This window comes from Peromyscus californicus, unplaced genomic scaffold, assembly GCF_007827085.1.
Source record: "Peromyscus californicus insignis strain IS unplaced genomic scaffold, ASM782708v3 Scaffold_23__1_contigs__length_62951481, whole genome shotgun sequence".
In the NCBI taxonomy this organism is placed as follows: Eukaryota; Metazoa; Chordata; class Mammalia; order Rodentia; family Cricetidae; genus Peromyscus; species Peromyscus californicus.
The window spans coordinates 18,250,394-18,270,881 of record NW_026294534.1 but is presented as its reverse complement, the minus strand read 5'-3'; the positions used below and the strand labels follow the sequence as shown (position 1 = coordinate 18,270,881).

Below are 20,488 nucleotides of genomic sequence, written 5' to 3'. Positions count from 1 at the left end.
ACCAAACATTTAATACAGTTCATGCTATTATCATCAGGAAAGCTCACTGTATCTCTACATTGGAAACTAAACAGCACGTAAGAGACACATTAGATTAGGATTCTGCCACATTCATAGAGACACAAAAGCAACAAAGATATTGAAAACATACAGTGATTTCCTTCAGAGAACTGCAGTGGGAGTGACAGAGCGCTTGGTGAGGAGGCACCAGGAGACTCAATTTTGTGCTCTGACTCTGTCTTAGCTGGATAAATCAGCAAACTGTTTTTACCTTCTATGGTCTTCAATTGTTTTATGTTTAAATGTACAAAACAGTCAATCTTTCATGTGGAAATTGACTAACCTTGAAGCAGAGTGCCGGTCCACACGTGCCAATCAACTTCCATTTGTATTGAGCTCCGAGATTGTGTTTCTGTTTGTTTGTTTGGGAGTGGTTTCTTGTTTTGTTTTTTGCTTATTTTAAAAAATTATAAATTTATTTTATTATTTTGTGTGTGTGGGTCTATTGCCTCCATGTATGACTGTGCACTATATGTGTGCCTTATACCCACAGAGGCCAGGAAAAGGGTACTGGGTCCCCTGGAACTAGAGTTATGGACAGTTATGAGACATTATATGGGTGCTGGGAGTCAAATTTGGGTCCTCTGGAGGAGCAGCCAGTGTTCTTAACTGCTGAACTGTTTTTCTAGCCTCTGTGTGTGTGTGTGTGTGTGTGTGTGTGTGTGTGTGTGTGTGTGTGTGTGTGTGTGTGTTGAGATAGGATCTCATAGTGTAGCCTTGGCTGTCCTAGAACTCATTATATAGACCAAGCTGGCCTCCAATTCACAGAGACCCACCTGCCTTTGTCTCCTAAGTGCTGGGGTTAAAGATGTGTACCACTACACCCCACCCAAAGCTTTGAGAATTGAAAAGGAGGATACCTGAATGTTGGTAGCGACTGTTATATGCATTTAAATTTCACATGTGTGATCTCTATAGCCTACGCACATGAAAATTAGAGTATTTCAAATAGACATACATAATAGTAAGAAGTAACCCCTGACACATCCACTTATTTGATGAAATCACTACGTACTGGGGAAGACTCTCTTTCTGTAGGTTTTGCCTTCTGCGGGATAGAAAACTACTCTTCTGCAGAGCTACCTAGAGACTGATATGGATGCTAGTTAAATTATTAAGTGGTTGTCTGTTTAATCTGATCAGTTTTAACTGGAATAATGAAGCCCCTAAGTCAATCTCATGTACCATGCTAAAGTCTAGTAGCTGCTCAGCTGAGGTGAACTGAACAATTAGAAACAATGTCCATGGCAGACTGCATCCATGAACACAGCTAGGGAATCCATTGTCTCCAACCAACTATGGCAAAACCTGTCTCATAGTTGAGAGAGATGTGGTTTGACAGAGTGCCATCTGTTCAAAGTACCACCAAATGAGCGTGTCAACTTGACCCTTCTGCAAGCGGAACCGAGTTCAAAGGCTCTGAGTTTCTGAAATCTGGAATTTTCATTCCTGGGGACAAAAAATTCAAACCCCTAAACATTATAAAAACCAGAGCACCTACTAAACTCAACAAATGACTCCGCATTTGCTCTGAGCTACATACACTCTACAGCTAGTATTTTAAGGGAAGTACAAAGACTTGTTTGCGTGCTTAACAGATATCTAACAGAACTCCTCTCTCCACAGCCCTCCCTGCATCTCTTGGGTGTGTGGATCTGGGTCCAGCTTTTCTTAAGACCTGCTTCCCACTGGAAAAGCTGAACACACATCTGGCCTCCTGCTCAGCGGGTGACATTTACTTGTCACGGGTAGAATTGCGGGAACAGTTGTTTGACGGCTGATTTATCTTCCAGCTGCTATGACAGCGCTGAGAAATGGATGATTCTGATCACATGAGTGGTCGTGCTTTATAAATGTTTGGAACCTATTCTGTCAGGCATTGAAGCCAAAGGTGGGGTGCAGGAGGAATGGTATATGCACTAAAATGCTTTTGAAAAGCAAGAAAATATTTATAGTTATTAAATTGTCATAGGAGGGGAAATTACTGGAGAGCAGAGGTGGGAACAGAACTATAGTGTCTACAAGGCTTGGTTAACAGATACTGTTTTTAGTTAATGTGTTAAGTATAAGTATAGGAAAGTCAAATTTTAACCAATAAATTGGGGACATTTTTTAAAATTTTAAAACAAAAGAATGCAGAGTTCTTGTAAATATGTTTATCTGACACCTTTTGATTTGTTAGGTTCCAGGAAAGCATTGTTGAAAATAATAATTTCAGATAAACTGTTCAAAGAAGGACCTCATGGGGGAAGTCACCTGCGTTTTAAATCCCAGCACGTTGCCCACAGTCTTTGTTATGAGCCACATGGCTCATGGCCTGCAACATGTGTGAGTGCGTGCGTGTGTGTGTGTGTGTGTGTGTGTGTGTGTGTGTGTGTGTGTGTGCGTGTGTGTCTAATGTATCTTTCGTTCCAAACTCATGGTTTCCAGAAGAACTTCCTGTGACTCACAGGTCAGTCTTCCCGCTTCAGACCATTTCTGTTACCTGAGCTTTGAGGTGTGGTCACCTACCAGAACCACCTTGTCCAAGGGCGTTGATCGGCACCAGTGAAACATGCCACTGCTGTCCAGCTGGTCAGAGTCCTCCGGTGTGTCACTTACCTTGATGCCCCTGAGCAGAGAGAATGGAGAGTTGGCCTGAGAAAGTTCAGAGAACTAGTCTAACAACACTAAGGGCAGAGCCGGAGCTCATTGGCCAGGGTCAGTCACGTGGCTCCTGCTAACACTTAAGGGAGCTGGGGAGTACTGATGTATCTCCAATGAGACACAAGTTCACCACCAAACAACAGAACCCTTCAAGTACAAAAGCCAACATTTCCATCTCTGCCAGGGACCCTGAAGAACTTTGTCTTGTGTTTTACGGACGAAAGGTGATAGCTAACAAATTATAAAGCCTGTACTTAAGGCTTACTTGAGGGCACTCAGACTCAGAATACCCAGCTCTCCTTTCCTCCCATATATGGACTGGTGGACACAGCAAGTTAGGTCCAAAGATCTGTGAGGAACGAAGTCTGAGCTAGAGAGAGGCCCCTGTGGGAATCTGCACTGCTGGAACCACACGCAAGGCTGAATTCAGTGCCCAGAGAGGAGAGCAGAGCAGGGCAGGCCATGAATACAGCCCCGGGAACGGGGGAGGCTGGACGGGGCGTCTGAGACCGACAGGTCAGTAAAGCTGTCACTCCCGATCCCACCACTACTCTAGTGGCCAGGGTCATGGGAAGAGCACGACAGTGGCTGGATACAGTCCCAGAGACAACTCAGGAAGCAGGGAGAAGAATGTGCTCGGCAAGCTGCGGACATTAGAACAGAAAAGGGTACAGGACCTTGACCTGGAGAGACCGGCCGTGCTCCTCACCTTCCCAGCTCCACCACCGCCAGCCAAGCGGAAGGACAGGAAGGACATGGAGGAGGCTGAATGTGGTAGAGGCTTAACTCAGTGCGCCAGGTGAGGCGAGGGGGAGCAGCACCAGAAAAGGGGTACAGGAGCTTGACGCCGTGAGGTCAGAATCTCTCACCACCTCCCCGACCCCACCACTTGCGGGGTGAACACGGAGTCAGGAGCGAGGGAAGAGCATGGGGCGCGTGGAACGCGCAGCAGCCTGCGGGATAGCAGAAGTGGCATTTCTACACCACTAAGAGCTACACCCGGTTAGTATTCTTACGCTCTGGGCTTCATATGAACATATCTTGCTTTAAAATTTATAAACAAAGATGAACTAAATATCAACTTTAAGGGCGTCTGTCCTCTGCCAGGTATAGTGGCTCACGCCTTTAATCCCAGCACTCGGGAGGCAGAAGCAGGCAGATCTCTGTGAGTTCAAAGCCAGCCTGGTCTACAAAGCAAATTCCAGGACAGCTCAGACTGTTACACAGAAGAACCCTGTTTCAAAAAAAAAACCTCTCTGGAGCGGCAAGTGAGATAAATTCAGGAAACCCCAGTGTGATACAGGATGGATGGATAAGAACACCTAGACCCTCCTCTTACACGTCTGCCTTGGACCATTTCCTCACACAGAATAGAAAACTTAAGGACAATAGAAGAACCACCACTGAGTTACTTGTTTTCACAGCCATATTAAAGAATGGGGAAAGCCAGTGAAATAAAATGTCTAAAACTACACTTACGGATTTTTTGTGGCTCTGGCTTTGCCCATAGCAAGACAACCCTCTATCATAGAGAGGGCCTGGGAAAGAGTCCATGAAGGCCCAGTCATGGCTGCTCCTAATTATGCACGATCACATATGTTGTCTCTGTAAACACAGCTCTCCAGTGTAAATCACGCTTTCTAGCAACTTTCTAGCGGGTGTGTAACCATGGTGTATGCACTCATGCCCTTGCGTGCATAATACCCAAAGCCACGCATGTGTTCTTGAGAGATCAGGGATGTCATTTCTCACAGCACTCTGGTTGGGATGGCTCTCTGATGCACAGAGGCACCACATTCCCCCTTGGCTTGTCCATATCGCCTTCTCCCCACCTCTTCAAACCCCTCCTCTCACGTGAGGCTTTCTGGAAAAGTCCCTGAGGCATCACCTCTTCCTATGACTTTCTGCTGGACCCTTCACTGTAGCACCCGAGGAGATGCTCCCTCACTTGGCGTTGGATGTACTCCTACATCCTGTTTATCCAGTGGGGTTGCTGACAGTGTGCCGTCTATAGCCAGAGAAGCATCAGGCACAATGCCTATGAAGCCCAGACGGCTCTCTGCAAACCCCTATCTACCAGCTGTTTTTAAAGAGTGAAATACCCACAGCCCAATGGTATTCTGTAGCTTTTGACCCAAATGTCTGTGATGTCCCAGTACCTTTCCTTCATCTAAGCCTTGGACCTTCCTCACTGATTATCTCATCTAGTTTCAGAAAAATCCTAGAGTAGAAGGCAAGGAAGTTCCCACGGCCTTGCATGTCTCTTAGAGATGGCATCTTTTGGCATCTGAGACATATGAAACCTGCCCCACCTTATCCATTTAGACTCATTTCATTTATTTTCCCAAGTGTATAATGAGTACTACCCCAGGCCTGATGATACCAGCCAGTAATCCCGCTCCTTGGGAGGCTAAAGCGTAGGACTGCCATTCTAAGGCCAGCCGGGGAATTTAGTAAGACACTGTCTCAAAGAAAACGTTCCTTTAAAGGGGGCCAGGAATAGAGCTAAGTGGTAGAGCGTTTGTCTATCATCTGCAAGACCCTGGGTTCTATCCCGGTACCATGAAGGAGAAAATATATTACAACATGTCTTAGTTAGGGTTTCTATTGCTGCAATGAAACACCATGACCACAAGGCAAGTTGGGGAGGAAAGGGTTTAGTTTACACTTCAGCATTGCTGTTCATCACTGTAGGAAGTCAGGACAGGAACTCAGGCAGGACAGGAACCTGCAGGCAGGAGCTGATGCAGAAGCTCTGGGGGGCTGCTGCTTACTGGCTTGCTTCCTATGGCTTGTTCAGCCTGCTTTCTTACAGAACCCAGGACCACTGGCCCAGGGATAGAACCACTCACGTTTGGCTGGGCCCTCTGCTTTTTGATCACTGAATGAGAAAAAAATGCCTTACAGCTGGATCCCAAGGAGGCATTTCCTCAGCTGAGGCTCCTTCCTCTGATGACTCTAGCTTGTGTCAAGTTGACACACAAAACTATCAAGTACACAACACTAAGGAATATTTAGTGAGAAGTATACTTGTGTGTTGTTTTCTTGTTATTATTATACACCTGGCTAGCACTCCCTTACCCTGCCACAGCCCCATGGCTGGCAAACACCTTCCGGTTTTCTGTGATATCTGCTTTAGATTTGATGTGTGTGTGTGTGACCACGCATTGCCCTGTCCTTGACTTCCTTCACACCACATATCCTAGAAGTAAATCCATTTTCTCCCAGAGGGCAAGTTTGCCCTCTTTATAAAATGTGAATCTCCCTGGGTGTGGTGGCGCACACCTTCAACTGCAGCACTTGGGAGGCAGAGGCAGGCAGAGCTCTATGGGTTTAGGGCCACTCTGATCTACAAACTGATTTCCAGGAGAGTCAAAGCTACTCAGTGAGACTCTGATCAGAAAAACCAAAACCAACCAAACAAAAAAACCACAAGAAAGTGTGACTCTGTTCCAGTGTGGATATACACAGACATATGCTGCATTTTCTTGACCCTTCCATCTTTGATCATGGGCCCCTCGGCTTGCCTACTGTGAAGGACGATGCAACCAAAGGGCCAGTTTTTTTGGTTTTTTTGTTTGTTTGTTTTTGGGGTTTTTTTTTGGTTTTTGTTTTTTTTTTTTTTTGAGGCAGGGTTTCTCTGTGTAGCTTTGCGCCTTTCCTGGAACTCACTCTGTAGCCCAGGCTGGCCTCAACTCACAGAGATCCGCCTGCCTCTGCCTCCAGAGTGCTGGGATTAAAGGTGTGCGCCACCACCGCCTGGCTGGAATCTTTTTGAGATACTAATTTCATTCCCTTCAGCTAAATATTTAGAAACTGGATTATTGGATCACATGTTGTGGTGATTTGAAAGAAAATGGCTCCCAAAGGGAGTGGCCCTATTAGGAGGTGTGGCCTTGTTGGAGGAAGTGTGTCACGGTGGGGGCGGGCTTTGAGGTCTCCTTTCTCAAGCTTCACTCAGTGTGACAGTCAGTTGACTTCCTGCTGCCTTCTGGTCAAGATGTAGCCAGCACCACGTCTGCTGCACGCTGCCATGCTCCCCATCATGATGATAATGGACTGAACTTCTGAAACTGTAAAGCCACTGCCTCAATTAAATGTTTTCTTTGTAAGAGTTACCATGGTCATGGTGTCTCTTCACAGCAATAAAGAAAAACAAAAAAACCCAAAAACCCTAACTAAGACACATGCATATTTTAATTTTTTTTGAGAAACTTTCATACTATTTTATATAAAGGTTATACTAGCAAAGTACCTGTACAGTTAATGTCATTCAATCATTTAAAAATCTGCCATGTTGGTCATATTATATAATGTCATCATAATAGCTTATGTTCCATTGATAATATATTTATCTTTAGGTGATCACAATTTTCAATCCTTAAGGATCCTCCTAGGTTATTATTCTTACTAAATCGAAATGTTGCCTACATATTACAAAGCTGTTTTCATTAAAATTAGGAATGACAAATATTTTAAATTGACTTGTTATTTTAGAATCAACTAAACAAATCTTTCTCCACCTTGCTTTCTGGTTGGTACATTTTTTTCTTTGTTCTTAAGACAGGGTCTCCTCACGTAGTCAGGTTGGCCTCACACTCACTGTATAGGCAAGGATGACCTTGAACTCCCAATCTTCCCCAGTCACTGGACAAATATCTGCCGACATGTCCAGTTTTATGTGGTGTCAGAAACTAAGCCCAGGGTTTTGTGTATGCTAGAGCAATCTACCAACTCGACCATGTCTTCATCCTCAGGTAGTAATTTTAATACACTGAAGAACTGGGGAGAAAAGAGCTGTGGAGGGAGAATTCTTTGGTCCCATTTTGCAGATTTAAAAACTTAAGCACTTTCAGCTGAGCATAGTGGCACACACCTTAACCACAGCACTGGAGAGGCAGAGGCAGGTGGATCTCTAGAGTCCAAGGCCAGCCTGGTCTACAGAGTGAGTTCCAGGACAACCAGAGCTACATAGTGAGACCTCATCTCAAAAGAACAAAACAAACAACAACAAACAAAACAAAAAACCTTAGGCAATCTCATTATCGATTTGTTACAAGTATGAGGGTGGATTAATAACAAAAAAGCTACTTGGGACTAGCTAAAAATTAGCTCTTTCACTTACAGAGTACCTGAAAGATGACCTGAAAGAAAATCGGGTGCACAAAATTATTAGTGGCACAGAGATCTGAGCAGTGGTAGGAAAAAGTATGTGATATGGGGCCAAAGTAGGGATGAATATATTTTGTAAACAGCGATTCCATTGGTCTACAGAGGTGCCAATAAAGCAAGTGTTTTAATCTAAGTCAATTATTTTTTTGTTGTTGTTTTTTGAGACAGGGTTTCTCTGTGTAGTTTTGGGAGCCTGTCCTAGAACTCGCTCTGTAGACCAGGCTGGCCTGGAACTCACAGAGATCCGCCTGGCTCTGCCCCGAGTGCTGAGATTAAAGGCGTGGGCCACCACCACCCGGCTTAAGTAAAATTTTTAATGCCGAGTGACATAAGATGTCACCATTCTGTGGTTCTTACCGGTTCTTAAGGCTTGCGATGGAGAGCGAGCTCTCCTGTTCTCTTGCAGAATCCTGACATTCTGAAATGCAGGAGGTGCTGCTTTTCACCACCACCACGGCTGGCCCTGCACGTACACAGAAACCTCAGTGAGTGGCATGTCATCTCTCACCTCCTTACCAGGGTCTTTTTAACCATTTCCACTGACTGAGTCATTTCCAGGCACCTGCCTAGGAAGAGTCTGGAGACCCTTAGCTATTGCTAGTCTGAAAAGATGGTTATACAAAAGTCTTTGGTTTCCGTCTATACCAGTGGTTCTCCACCTGCAACCCTTTAATACAGTGCCTCACGTTGCGGTGACCCCCAACCATAAAATTATTTTTGCTGCTACTTCATAACTGTGATTTTGCTGCTGTCATGAATCATAAATACCTGATATGCAGGATATCTGACATGCAACCCAAGGGGTCGCAACCCACAGACTGAGGACCGCTGCCCTATAGACTCAGACTGCACAGGGTGCAACTCCCCCTGGCAATATCTCCGAGTTACTTCTGCACCTTCTTATGTCTTCCGAGGGGCAGAGGCTGGAGTTCCCTTAGGACCTGGAAAGCCCAGCTACACAAACCCTGGCCTTCCTGCACATGCTGGGCAGGTGCCAATTCACTGTTGTCAGGTGTCGTCACTAGTTGACATTTGATCTTCCCTTTGAGGGCACTTTTATTACTAATTTAGACGTTTTTTTTTTTTTTTGGTTTTTCGAGACAGGATTTTTCTGTGTAGTTTTGGTGCCTGTCCTGGATCTCGCTCTGTAGACCAGGCTGACCTCGAACTCACAGAGATCCACCTGGCTCTGCCCCGCCCCTCCCCTCCCCCCCCCCCCCCCCAGTGCTGGGATTAAAGGTGTGCACCACTGCCAACCGGCTAATTTAGACTTTAAAAAAAAAATCTTCATCTTCCAAGAGTATGTCTCAAACTGCTTGGGAATTTCCACATATTGAAATAACATAAAAACTAATAATTTTCTCTTCGGCAAAAATGAGAAGGAACACACCCTGACTTTTAAGGATGTTCATGAGGATATATGCAAGAGTATTTGAAATCGGTAGATTAAATGAGCAATATTGAGATGCTGTAGGATGGGGAAAAGTGACACATGAGACATCATTTCTTCCTGTACACACATTCTGCTACTCAGTGATGCCAATCTCTTCCTGAAACTCAGTTCAAGTTTATCAGTTTATGTTACTTATCTTTCTGTCCATCTGCCTTTCTATGATGACAGTGTACAAGTAATAATTTTCTCATGTTTTAGGACAGAAATGGTAGAATGACTTCATGTTTTCAAAGTAAATTGTTAATATCATGACTCAGTTTACTAGGGTTTTCCAGTGAATACCTTAAGGAAGATTTCTATATAAACAATTGTGGTGGTTTGAATAGGAATGGCCCCCAGAATTCATAGATTTGAATGCTTGGTCACTAGGGAGTGGCACTATTAGGAGATGTGGCCTTGTTGGATTAGGTGTGACTTTGTTGGAGGAAGTGTGTCACTGGAGGTGGGCTTTGAAGTTTCAGAAGCTCAGGCCAGGCCCAGTGTCATTCTCTCTTCCTGCTGCCTGTGAATCCAGTTGTAGAACTCTCAGTTGCCTCTCCAGCACCATGTCTGCCTGTGTGCCACCATGCTTCCCGCCATGATGATGATGGACTAACCCTCTGAACTGTAAGCCAGCCCTAGTTCAATGTTTTCTTTTATAAGAGTTGCTGTGGTCATGGTGTCTCTTCACAGCAGTGAAACTCTAACTAAGACAACTAAACTTCCAAAAAAGAGAAATAGATCCGAGACCTGTAAAGACTGAAAGAAATGAAAGTCCTACCACTCGTGGCCAACATTTTAGGATCTTTCTTTTTCTTCAATGAGAAATGGCTTTTTAAAGAGTTTCAAAAGAGAAAAATTGGGTTTCCTAAAATATATGCATAATGGCTGATATTGTCAAAAGAATCTAGAATCACCTAAGAGACATGGCTGTAGACATACCTGTGAGGAATTATGTAGATTAGGCTAATTGAGAAGGGAAGACCCACCGTAACTATGGGTGGCCACAATCTATGGGCTGGGGTTGTGGACTGACTGAAAAGGAGAAAGCAAGCTGAATGTGAGCATCCATCACCTCCGTTTCCTCACTACAAACATGTCACTAGCTGCCTCACTAGTCAGTCCCTCAGCCAAGACTTCCCCATCATGATGAACTGCATCCTCGAATGGTGACCCCAAATAAACCCACCCACCCACCCTTCCTTCCTTCTTTCCCCTCTCCCTTCCGTCTGTGTTTCAATTGCTTTTGTTACAGCAATAAGTTACTAACAGGGAAAACTGGTACCAAAAAGTTTTGTCGATGGTGGGATAAATCTGATTATGTGTGTTTTAGGCCTTTGGAATGGGTTTTTGGAAAGAATGTGGAAGTTTTTTAACTTCGGGCTAGAAAAGCCCTTGCATACTGCAATTATAGCTAAATGGGAACTTCTGGCGGGAGACCGGAAGACAGGAACGCAGAGAAATATCGACAGTGAAGCCTGGCTCAGCCTGGCTCATGCTTCAGAAGGAACAGGGCTCTATAAGGGATTGGAACAAAGGTCACTCATGCGATATTCTGGCAAATAACCCAGCTGCATTCCCTGCCTGTGTCCTGAAAACTTGGGAGAAGTTGAATTTAAAGTAATGGACTAATTTGTTTGATAGAAGAAATGTCAAGAGCATTGAGTATTCAGGCTGTGAAATAGTTACTGCTCACGGCTCTCACGTAGGTCTACAATCAACAAGAGTAGAATAGAATGATGTTAAAGATGAGCATTTTGCCAAGGAAAAGAGCTCCAGAAAGTTTAAAGTTGCAGCCACGGCATGTGCCAGAAAGGCTCTAACTGTTACAGAAACCTTCTGCTCTGCACTCAGACAGTAGGAAAGCCTCAAAGATAAGACCCCTCAACAAAGGCTCCAATGTAGAAGAATGCTAACTCATTTGAAAAGCCGGAGGGTCTAAACTGAGAAGGCCACCCAGGGGATGCCCTGATCCTAGAAAACAACTAGGAAAGGGTTTCCCCAGGGTCAGCATACAGAAGCTGTAAACACTCTGGTCCTGTGTATGGTACTGGTTTTGTAGGCAGGAAAGGTGCAAGATTGAGGTGGTCATGGAGTCGTGCACTGTGGCTGCAGAGAGCCGCTGAGGCCAGGCAGTGTGTAGCAGGCAGAGTCCCTGCAAGCATGCCCTGCAAGCTGCTGTGTGTTTGGGGCTGCCCAAAATACCCGCTCCTGTCAGGACTGCTTGGGACTCTCACGTGGAGACTTCTTTGACTCTTGTTACATGTTCTTTGAGGTTTTTTGTTGTTGTTAAGTGCTCATAAATTATTTTGTGTAAGTATTTATCTGTCCTCTCATCTACTGACCAGTTGGTAAATATATTCATGATAATTTTTAAACATAATTGCTTTATGTGTTGTTTTATGTCCTAAGACAGATCTAAATAACAAAACTCACAGCCCTTTGATTTATAATCTTCTAAAAGTTATCAATCATTGCTGTTAACATATGCCTAATTTTAAGATATATGTATGTGTATGGGTAGACCTGTATGTATATATAAACATATGTATATATAAACATTTTAAGGTAAATTCTGACCACTAAAAACAAGTTTTGATTGCTAAATATGAGGGTTTGTTTTTTGGTTTTTTGAGACAGGGTTTCTCTGTGTAGCTTTGGTGCCTGTCCTGGAACTCACTCTGTAGCCCAGGCTGGCCTCGAACTCAGAGATCTGCCTGGCTCTACCTCCCGAGTGCTGGGAATAAAGGCGTGCGCCACTACTGCCTGGGCGAGGATTTTTTTTCTCAAGGTCTTTATCTGTGTCAAGCTGAAATAAGATACTATACAAAAATTGGGGGAGGGGATGATCATTGGAGAAAAAAGAGATCGGGAGGTTGGAGAGAGAGCTCATACTGCTCTTCAGGGGATCTGAGTTTGGTTTCCAGGACTCACATTAGGCAGCTCACAACTACCTGTAATTCCAGCTCCTAGGGGATGTGACACTCTCTTCTGGCCTTCACAGGCCCCTGCACACACATGGCATACACTCATACAGACACAGACCCATGCACATAAATAAAAGTTAAAATACATCTGGAAGTATTAACTTGTTTAAAGATATACCAAGACATCTTAAGACTTACAGGCGAGCCTAGTCTGTTTTATTACGTTATAAATACAATTTCTCTTGCATAGCATTTGGGAGACAATACCTCATCTTTGTGCTTTCAGGTTTAGCATGTTTAACTCATGACCGGGCACCGCCTTCTGTGGGCTGGGCCCTCCCACATCAACCAATAATTGAGACAGTGCCCCACAGACCTGCTGACAGGCCAATCTTATGGAGGCATTTCTCAGCAGCGATTCACTCCTCTCAGATGATTCTAGCTCAGGTCAAGTTGACATAAAACTAGCCAGCACACGGTGTTTCCCTTCATCTATAATTGTTTTGTGGAGAAAAAAGTGTCTCAAGAATTGTGTAGGTAAGCCGGGCAGTGGTGGCACACGCCTTTAATCCCAGCACTCGGGAGGCAGAGCCAGGCGGATCTCTGTGAGTTCGAGGCCAGCCTGGTCTCCAAAGCGAGTTCCAGGAAAGGCGCAAAGCTACACAGAGAAACCCTGTCTCGAAAACAAACAAACAAACAAACAAAAAACAAACAAAAAAAAGTGTAGGTAAATAAAATAAAGGGAATAAATAAATAAATAAAGGAGATAACAAAGTTTAATCTATAAAATGTATTTTTGCCAGGAAAGTCATATTTGGACTTGATCAAGTTTGTTTTAAGATATTGGGATGAAAGCACTAATGTTTTAAAGCAGAAGGGACAAACTTATCACGGATATTTAGGGTTAAGTTTTCTTTTCCTGCACTGAAGTGGCAGGAGTGGCTAGTGAGTCACTGGGTTCGACTAGACAAAAGCCAGAGTGACCTTCTCACATCACCGTGTCAGAATAAACTCCCCACTGCTGACAAGGGGGAAACGCTCCAAGACCGGTCAGAAGGCACTAACTTCGTGGACAGTCTAGCCGTCAAACACGGCTGGATTTTCAGGCCGACGTTGGGAAAATCGGTGTGCTGTAGGGAAACAGCAGTGCCTGCGAGTCAGCGTGGCCAAGGTGGAGTTTGAGGGTGCTATTTAGTGGCCATGTGACCGATTACCAAATCTCTTCGGAGTTCATTCTCCTGGCCTGTAAAGGGAGTTGAGCTGGGCAACCACAAAGGTAGTGTTGTTTTTCAGCTTTAAAAGACCACTTATCGGGCCTTGGATGCCCAGCGGGAAGCACACGCCTTATCTTGGCCAAGTTCAAATGGTCCTCATCTTCTCAGTGATGGAAGCCTCTTTCCTCTCCTTGACCAGACCCCCAGCAAACGGGCTGAAGACAGAGATAATCTGTGATTACCTGTGAGCTCTTCCTGGCTCCTGGTTTTGCAGCCACATTTTTCAATTAGCTCAGGATTGTGTACATCTTTGTGACAGTGGGAACAGTAAAAGAAGGCCCTGGACAATGAGAATAAATGGAGAATGATTTAAGTGACAACTAAGTCTGTCTCCCATTAGGTTCTATTTGCTTTCCTGTGTCCTCTTCGTAGTGAATTGCAAAGTGAAGTACCTTTTGACAGCTTGTGAGGATTCGGCAATGAAGAACCCGAGGGTGTCCTTATCCAGCCTCACCTGAGCCGGGGGGTTTAGTATAAGACTCCTGGAAATGGAAGAATAAGGTAGTGAGTTTTCCGCTATTATCTGTAACAATATTTGATATTTCATGCTGTCCTTAACAAGGGCTTCTCTAAGTTGATGTATTAAAGAATTAAGTCTATTTATTTACTGCTAAACACGGTAGGGAAAGTGAATTTGCCTACATTTAATCTGTTGTGTGATTGCTACTAAAGAATGCTAAGGGGGGGGCGGAGAAGAGCTTGACTGCGGAGCAGAGGGGACGCTCCTCCCTCCGAACAGTCAGGACCCTGAGATGGACTGACTAATCCACCACGTGCTTGCTGCCTTGCTGCCTGAGGCAAGCCTGACAAAGGAGGCATGGCCATACAGTGGACAGCCTTATGGAAATGCTAGTAGTGCTCATCCCTGGACCCCCTAATAAAATGAAACTACATCTAATGAGGTCCGGGATGTAGCTCAGTGGAGTAGCATTGGCCCCGCACACACCAGGCCCAGGGTTGGGTCTTCAGAAAATAAAAATATTCCAGATGAACATTCTCTGGTGGCAACGTAGCTCAGTGCCTGTCTGCCTGAGCAGCTGGGTCTCTGGGGCCACAATCAAACAAAAAAAATGAAACTGTCACAGCAGTGTAACAAATTATCAAGGTGGATTCCAACATCCCTTTTCTTTTCCAGTGGCTTATGTGCTCAAAAACTGTCATGAAATTTACCCAGGTCTTCCGTGATGCAGCACTGTGCCTCAGGTTACCATGGTCCTCAGTTTCCCTCACTGCTCCTGTTATCAGAATGTCCTGTCTTTAGTTTCTTTGATGCGTACATCCAGGATGATGAAGCCCTTGATCTCCTAATGCCCCTCAGTTCTTTCATTTCTGATACTGTCCTCCTTTCCTTCTCTAAAAGTTACTTTTGGCCAGGCTTGGTGGCACATGCCTTTAATCCCAGCACTTGGGAGGCAGAGGCAGGTGGATCTCTCTGAGCTCAAGGCCCGCTAGGTCTGCAAAGCAAATTCCAGACCAGGCAAGTAAGAGTCTACTTCAGACAATGAAAAGAAATAAATACATAAACAAATTTACTTTTCTCCTGTTCACTTTAGGATGAAGTTAAGTCCTGATTCTGGCTTACTCTGTTGTCAAGATAGTTTAGAGTACATTGGGAGTGTGAGAGAATCCTTATGAATAGACATGGGCTTCTAAACAAAAGCACACTGTTTTGGTAGACAATGTAGGGCATTTGGTGAATATTTAACTGAGAATAGTAATGAGGGGTGTGATTAGTTTTGACTCTCGAATAATATGGATTTGTGGTCCCTAAATATCATCATTAGCTAGCGCATGTCTAACGCATCTAGGGACTGTTGAACAGCTCCTTTGGTGAGGAAGAGAGGATCTCTGAGTTCATGTTAAACATCTACTTATCTCTTCTTGATCTTTTGGCAAAGGTCAAGTGTAAATATCTAGTTATAAAGATACTGTCACAAAATATATACGTACTTGGTCTGAAAAATTGAGAAGAGGCACAATAATAACAAGAATACACCTGATTGTACTTGTAAGAACTTATCAACTTATTTTGTCTTGTTATTTTTTTCTTTTTTCTTTTTTTAATTTGGGGTGGAATCTTGCTATGTAGCCCAGCCTGGCCTCAAACTATCAGTGATCCTCCTGCCTCAACCTCTCGGGTGTTGAGGTTACAAGTCAATGCTACCATATCCAGTTATAAACTCATAACTTACAAGCTCTTGAGAAATGCCAGTTGTCTGGTCAGATCCCCTCTCTCCTTCATCTACTCTATCAACAACAGTCTAACTCCTCAACAACACACACCAAAACCTTGGAATCCGTGAAAAACTTTATCAGTACCGACAATTGTGGAAGACGGACTTGTGCTGGATGGCTATCAGCATGAGATGCAGCTTCACAAAGCAAAGCCTGGGGAAGAAAGCGAAGGAGTTAGGAGGAGAGAGACAAGCAGGAGGCTGGTCTACATGAACAGAACCGATCCTTTATGCTCTGTGCTGAGAAGATGAACTCCACTCAACAGAGAAAGAAACGCCTAAATATAGGTCACCACTTAAAACTGAATCCACCCAACATAAACTTTAGCAGAATGCCAACGGGGATGGAGGTGAGCCTGTCCCACGTGCCCTGTAAAGTGCTAGGATCTAAAGCCGCAGTTCTCACTCTGTGGGTCACGACCCCTCTACGGGTCAAATACCAGATATCCTGTATATCAGATATCTATATTCCCGAGTCATAGCAGTAGCAAAATTACAGTTATGAAGTAGCAACGAAAACAATGTTATGGCTGCGGGCGAGCACAACATGATGCACTGTAGTAAAGAGTCGCACGCAGCGTTAGGAAGGTTGAGACCCGCTGATCTAGAGGCTCTGAAGTAACTGCTCTTACATCTCCTGAGTTTGTACCGGAGCCTTCCTCCATCAACAGTGTGGGATGAGGGCGTTGCAGGGAGACTCGGGGAAGGGCTTCATGTAACATACCGGCAGACCTCGGGAAATGTCATCCCGGTGAAGGCATCAGAGAGGCGCTGGGTCAGAATTTTGTTCTTCAAGCTATTCAAGAAGTATTTTTGCCAGGAATGTTTAGGAAAAACCTAGAAAATACAATCATACCATATAGAGTGTTACATATAGACACATACATATACAAACATTAACATGTACAGCATATTAGTAAGGGAAACAGACGCTCTAACAGGCTGCATAGACCGCTAAGTACCAAATCAGTCTCCACTGCGTGTACGTCACAGAGAGGAGCTACAGCCTGGCGTTCAGGTGGAACAATGTTGAGGCAGGAACTGAGACTCATCTGTTTTCAGTGGAGTCCAAGATGATGTGGGCCCTCAACATCAGTTTCTCCCCAGAAGGCACCGTGAAAGAGAATTCCGGGAAGGAAGCTGTGTCTGCAAAGGCTGGTTGACTAATTGAAACTCCAGTGCCCGTGGAGAGTTTGGAAGGTTGCAGGTCCAGAGCCGAATTACAGTTTTTCACAAGCCTCCTAAAGAGCTATGCCTTACCTACCTCTGTCTGACCTAACTTCCTGGTAAACAAATAAGAACCTGTCGAATATATTAACTTAACAAAGCCCTCCTTAATAAATTCTCCACCAATCAAAGGACGCAGAATGCAATCAGAAGCAGAGTCCTATAGCTGAGATTTCTCTGCCTGGCTGTAACCGCCTTCAGGTGTATCTACTGATGTGTTTTTAAAATGTCTTGATTTATGACTTTCTTTATTCTATTACTATGAAAACTCCATAAAACCACTGCCATATGGGAACATGAGATTTGAGGTAAAATAAATCTGTGTTCCTAATCCCTAGTTACTCAAATTTGGCTCCAGAAGAAGCTAGCTTGTTCCCTTTGAGGTAAGAGCTACATTTTTAAGTTAAAACAGAATCAAGTTTCCTTGTCAGGATTGAAATCATTTTCTCGGGCTCACTGCTAACTTTAGCACAGCAGCCTTACTGTTTTTTGAGACACTAACCGTAACACGGGAGGGACCATGTGGAATCTAAGATGTCATTCTCTGTCCATGATGGCTTAGGACCGACTTTGATTAATCTTACTTTTGACTGAAAAATCGCATACCACAAAGAAAAGAATACCTGTGACTTCTACTGAAAATGAGAACCCTTCACAGGTTCAAAGAAATCCAAGATGATGTTGATCAGGATTGATAATAATGCAAAGCCTAAGGCCAGCAGAAGGTCTCTAGCGAAATGAGACAGATGAAAGGTGGCTTTTCTCTGGAGTTACAATGGAACCCAGGACCCTGCACACACAACATCCTGCCCCTAAGATAGATCCCAGCTCTAGAATGAATATTCTTTTTTTTTTTTTTTTTTTTTTTTTGGTTTTTCGAGACAGGGTTTCTCTGTGTAGCTTTGCGCCTTTCCTGGAACTCACTTGGTAGCCCAGGCTGGCCTCGAACTCACAGAGATCCACCTGGCTCTGCCTCCCGAGTGCTGGGATTAAAGGCGTGCGCCACCACCGCCCGGCGTAGAATAAATATTCTTAACAAGGCTGAATGCCACCTAGGGGAGGTCACTGGAAACTTCTCTTGGGATTTTGCATAAGGCAGCTCCTCATCTCCTCACCTGCCCTACAATGAACCTTACAGTACCACCTCCACAAAGGAGAACATATGCCAGAACCATGGATGAAGATGGAAATTTCTAGTCTCTAGAGCAACTCTTGCTACGGAGATAAACGGTGACCTCAGATATTCTCCTCAAACCATTTTGTGGTTTGAAAAGTGCCCCACTAAAACTGGCCACCTATTCCTGATAATTTGGCACCCTTTCCTAGTCCTTTCCTCCATACTGAGATCAAATGAATCTCTTGTTCATTCTCAGTCTCAGACTGTCACAAGGAGAGCATGCGGCCATCGATGCCTCAACTACTAAAGAAACTGACCAAGTGTTTCCAGCCTGAATTATTTAGGTTTTAAAAGGATACACCTGTTGATGGAGATGAGCTCCTTAAAGCTCAGAAAAGACAGTAAGAGGACAAAATGCATTGAGGCCAGAACAATCTGGGGACTCACACAGTCCAGCTGGGTAAATTTAATCACGATTGAAGCATAAGGTAACCAACCCTCTAGGCCTAGAGGTGACAGGAAATGTTCTTCCAGCTACAACATCTCACAATACAATTAATAAAGGAAACAAACTCTGTATATAGGATTTTCATTTCATTTATGTTCTCCAGTCATGGATGTTGAAGTCACAACAATCAAAGAAGACACTGAAAGCCTGTCACTTTTTCTACACACTACACAAGTCATCAAAGCCATACACAGTCACCGCCAAGTGACGGTAATACGATCCTGGTCATATCCAGGCTCACTCACTCCTGACTGCCCGCGGCTCACATCTTTTGTTCTATGTATTACATCTTCTTATTCTCAGAAAGAGTTACTGCAGAACTGTATTTTTGCTGGAGTTGGCGTTCTGGAAATCTGAGCATCTCTCTACACTCTTGCTTTTCCTTAATAACACTGAGGAAGGAAAGATGTAGAAGAAGCAAATGGAGTCCAGAGAGGCCAAGAGGAGCATCAGCGCACGCACGAAGCAGTAAACACGGAGTGAGAATGAGATGCGCAGTGAGGCCGTTCTTTGCAGGAGCTTTGGGAAAGGACAACAGAGCCTGCCCCCGGACCCCAGGGACATCTCAGGGAAGCCGCTGGACGGTCACCAGTGGGTACAAAACAGCGATCCCCTTTTGTCCCTTATTTTGTCCCACACAAGGGATCTACGGTCTAAGGTGGGAAGTGGTGGGTGGATACCCAACGTCAGAGCCGGGAAGACTGAACCAGACGGCTCTGGTTCCTGGTGTGCTGTTCACCAGCTGACTCTACACACAACCTGGCTCCTTGGCTTTTCCACACCCTGCTCGTTACTTCCTGAAAACACCACTGAGAGGCAGCGTGTGACCACTATTTGATTTATGATCACTATTCCTGTTACTGGGTGGATCTGCCCTAAAGTAATCTAGAAATTAATTAGATTTTAGTTATTACTCATATCATTTCTATATGGTTAATATAATAATTATTATACTAATCATTTTATATTTTATTTACATTTAAATATTTCTCTGTTAAGACTAAAGCTGTTTACATTTTGACTCTCAATAACTCAAAGTACTTCTTTTTTTTTTTTTTTTTTTGGTTTTTCGAGACAGGGTTTCTCTGTGTAGCTTTGCGCCTTTCCTGGAACTCACTTGGTAGTCCAGGCTGGCCTCGAACTCACAGAGATCCGCCTGGCTCTGCCTCCCGAGTGCTGGGATTAAAGGCGTGCGCCACCACCGCCCGGCCAGCTCAAAGTACTTCTTAATTTATGAAATATTTACATTTACAGCATCCTGGGATGTAGGTAGGAAGCAGACTAATAGTCTCTGTTTTGCAGCTCGATGCTATAAATGTTTTAACAATGACTTCTTCAAGGCCAGGGAAACACCTGGAACTTGAATCCAGATCTTTCGATCCTTCCCTTACCAAGAGGCAAATTCTATTTCTTGGAAACTTCTTGCATTCTTCAATTTTTTTAATTTTTCTTTCGACTTCAGATTCTACTGTGTGGGATGTGGAGAAAGAGCCAAGACTGAATATCACTTTGTAAAGTTACCTTTTGGTTCTGTTCGATAAACAGAGTCGTAAGAAAGGTGCACAGGCCTGGCACCAAGCAGCCTTGGGCGATAAATCCAAGCTTGAGTTCTGCGAAGCAGATAATATTGTCTCCGGCGCTCCAGTTCCAGGTGGGGATTTTTGACAGGAAAGCCTGTTTCACGGGAGAAAGGAAGTCGGGCGTTAAGAACGCAGACACCACAAGAAACCTCGCCTGGGTGCACACTTTCTTTAAGTAGTTTTCTCTTCACTCTTGAGAATAAAGGTAGTACCAAGGTCGATGGACTCAACAGACCACAGTCTGCATTTGACAGTGTCCGTCCACCTCCAGTGCTGCTACTTTACAAACAAACAAACAAACAAACAAACAA

The 20,488-nt window shown here is 44.3% G+C and overlaps 1 protein-coding gene across 1 annotated transcript in view; it reads right to left on the bottom strand.

Annotated features, from left to right (window-relative positions):
* Kcnu1 (potassium calcium-activated channel subfamily U member 1) overlaps positions 1–20,488 on the bottom strand; it is a 72,454-nt gene that overhangs the window by 19,498 nt on the left and 32,468 nt on the right. The window contains 7 exon segments of the mRNA XM_052752846.1: positions 2,572–2,671; positions 8,236–8,341; positions 13,694–13,791; positions 13,904–13,993; positions 15,831–15,899; positions 16,470–16,582; positions 20,119–20,271. Of these exon segments, the coding sequence (XP_052608806.1) occupies positions 2,572–2,671; positions 8,236–8,341; positions 13,694–13,791; positions 13,904–13,993; positions 15,831–15,899; positions 16,470–16,582; positions 20,119–20,271 (729 nt within the window).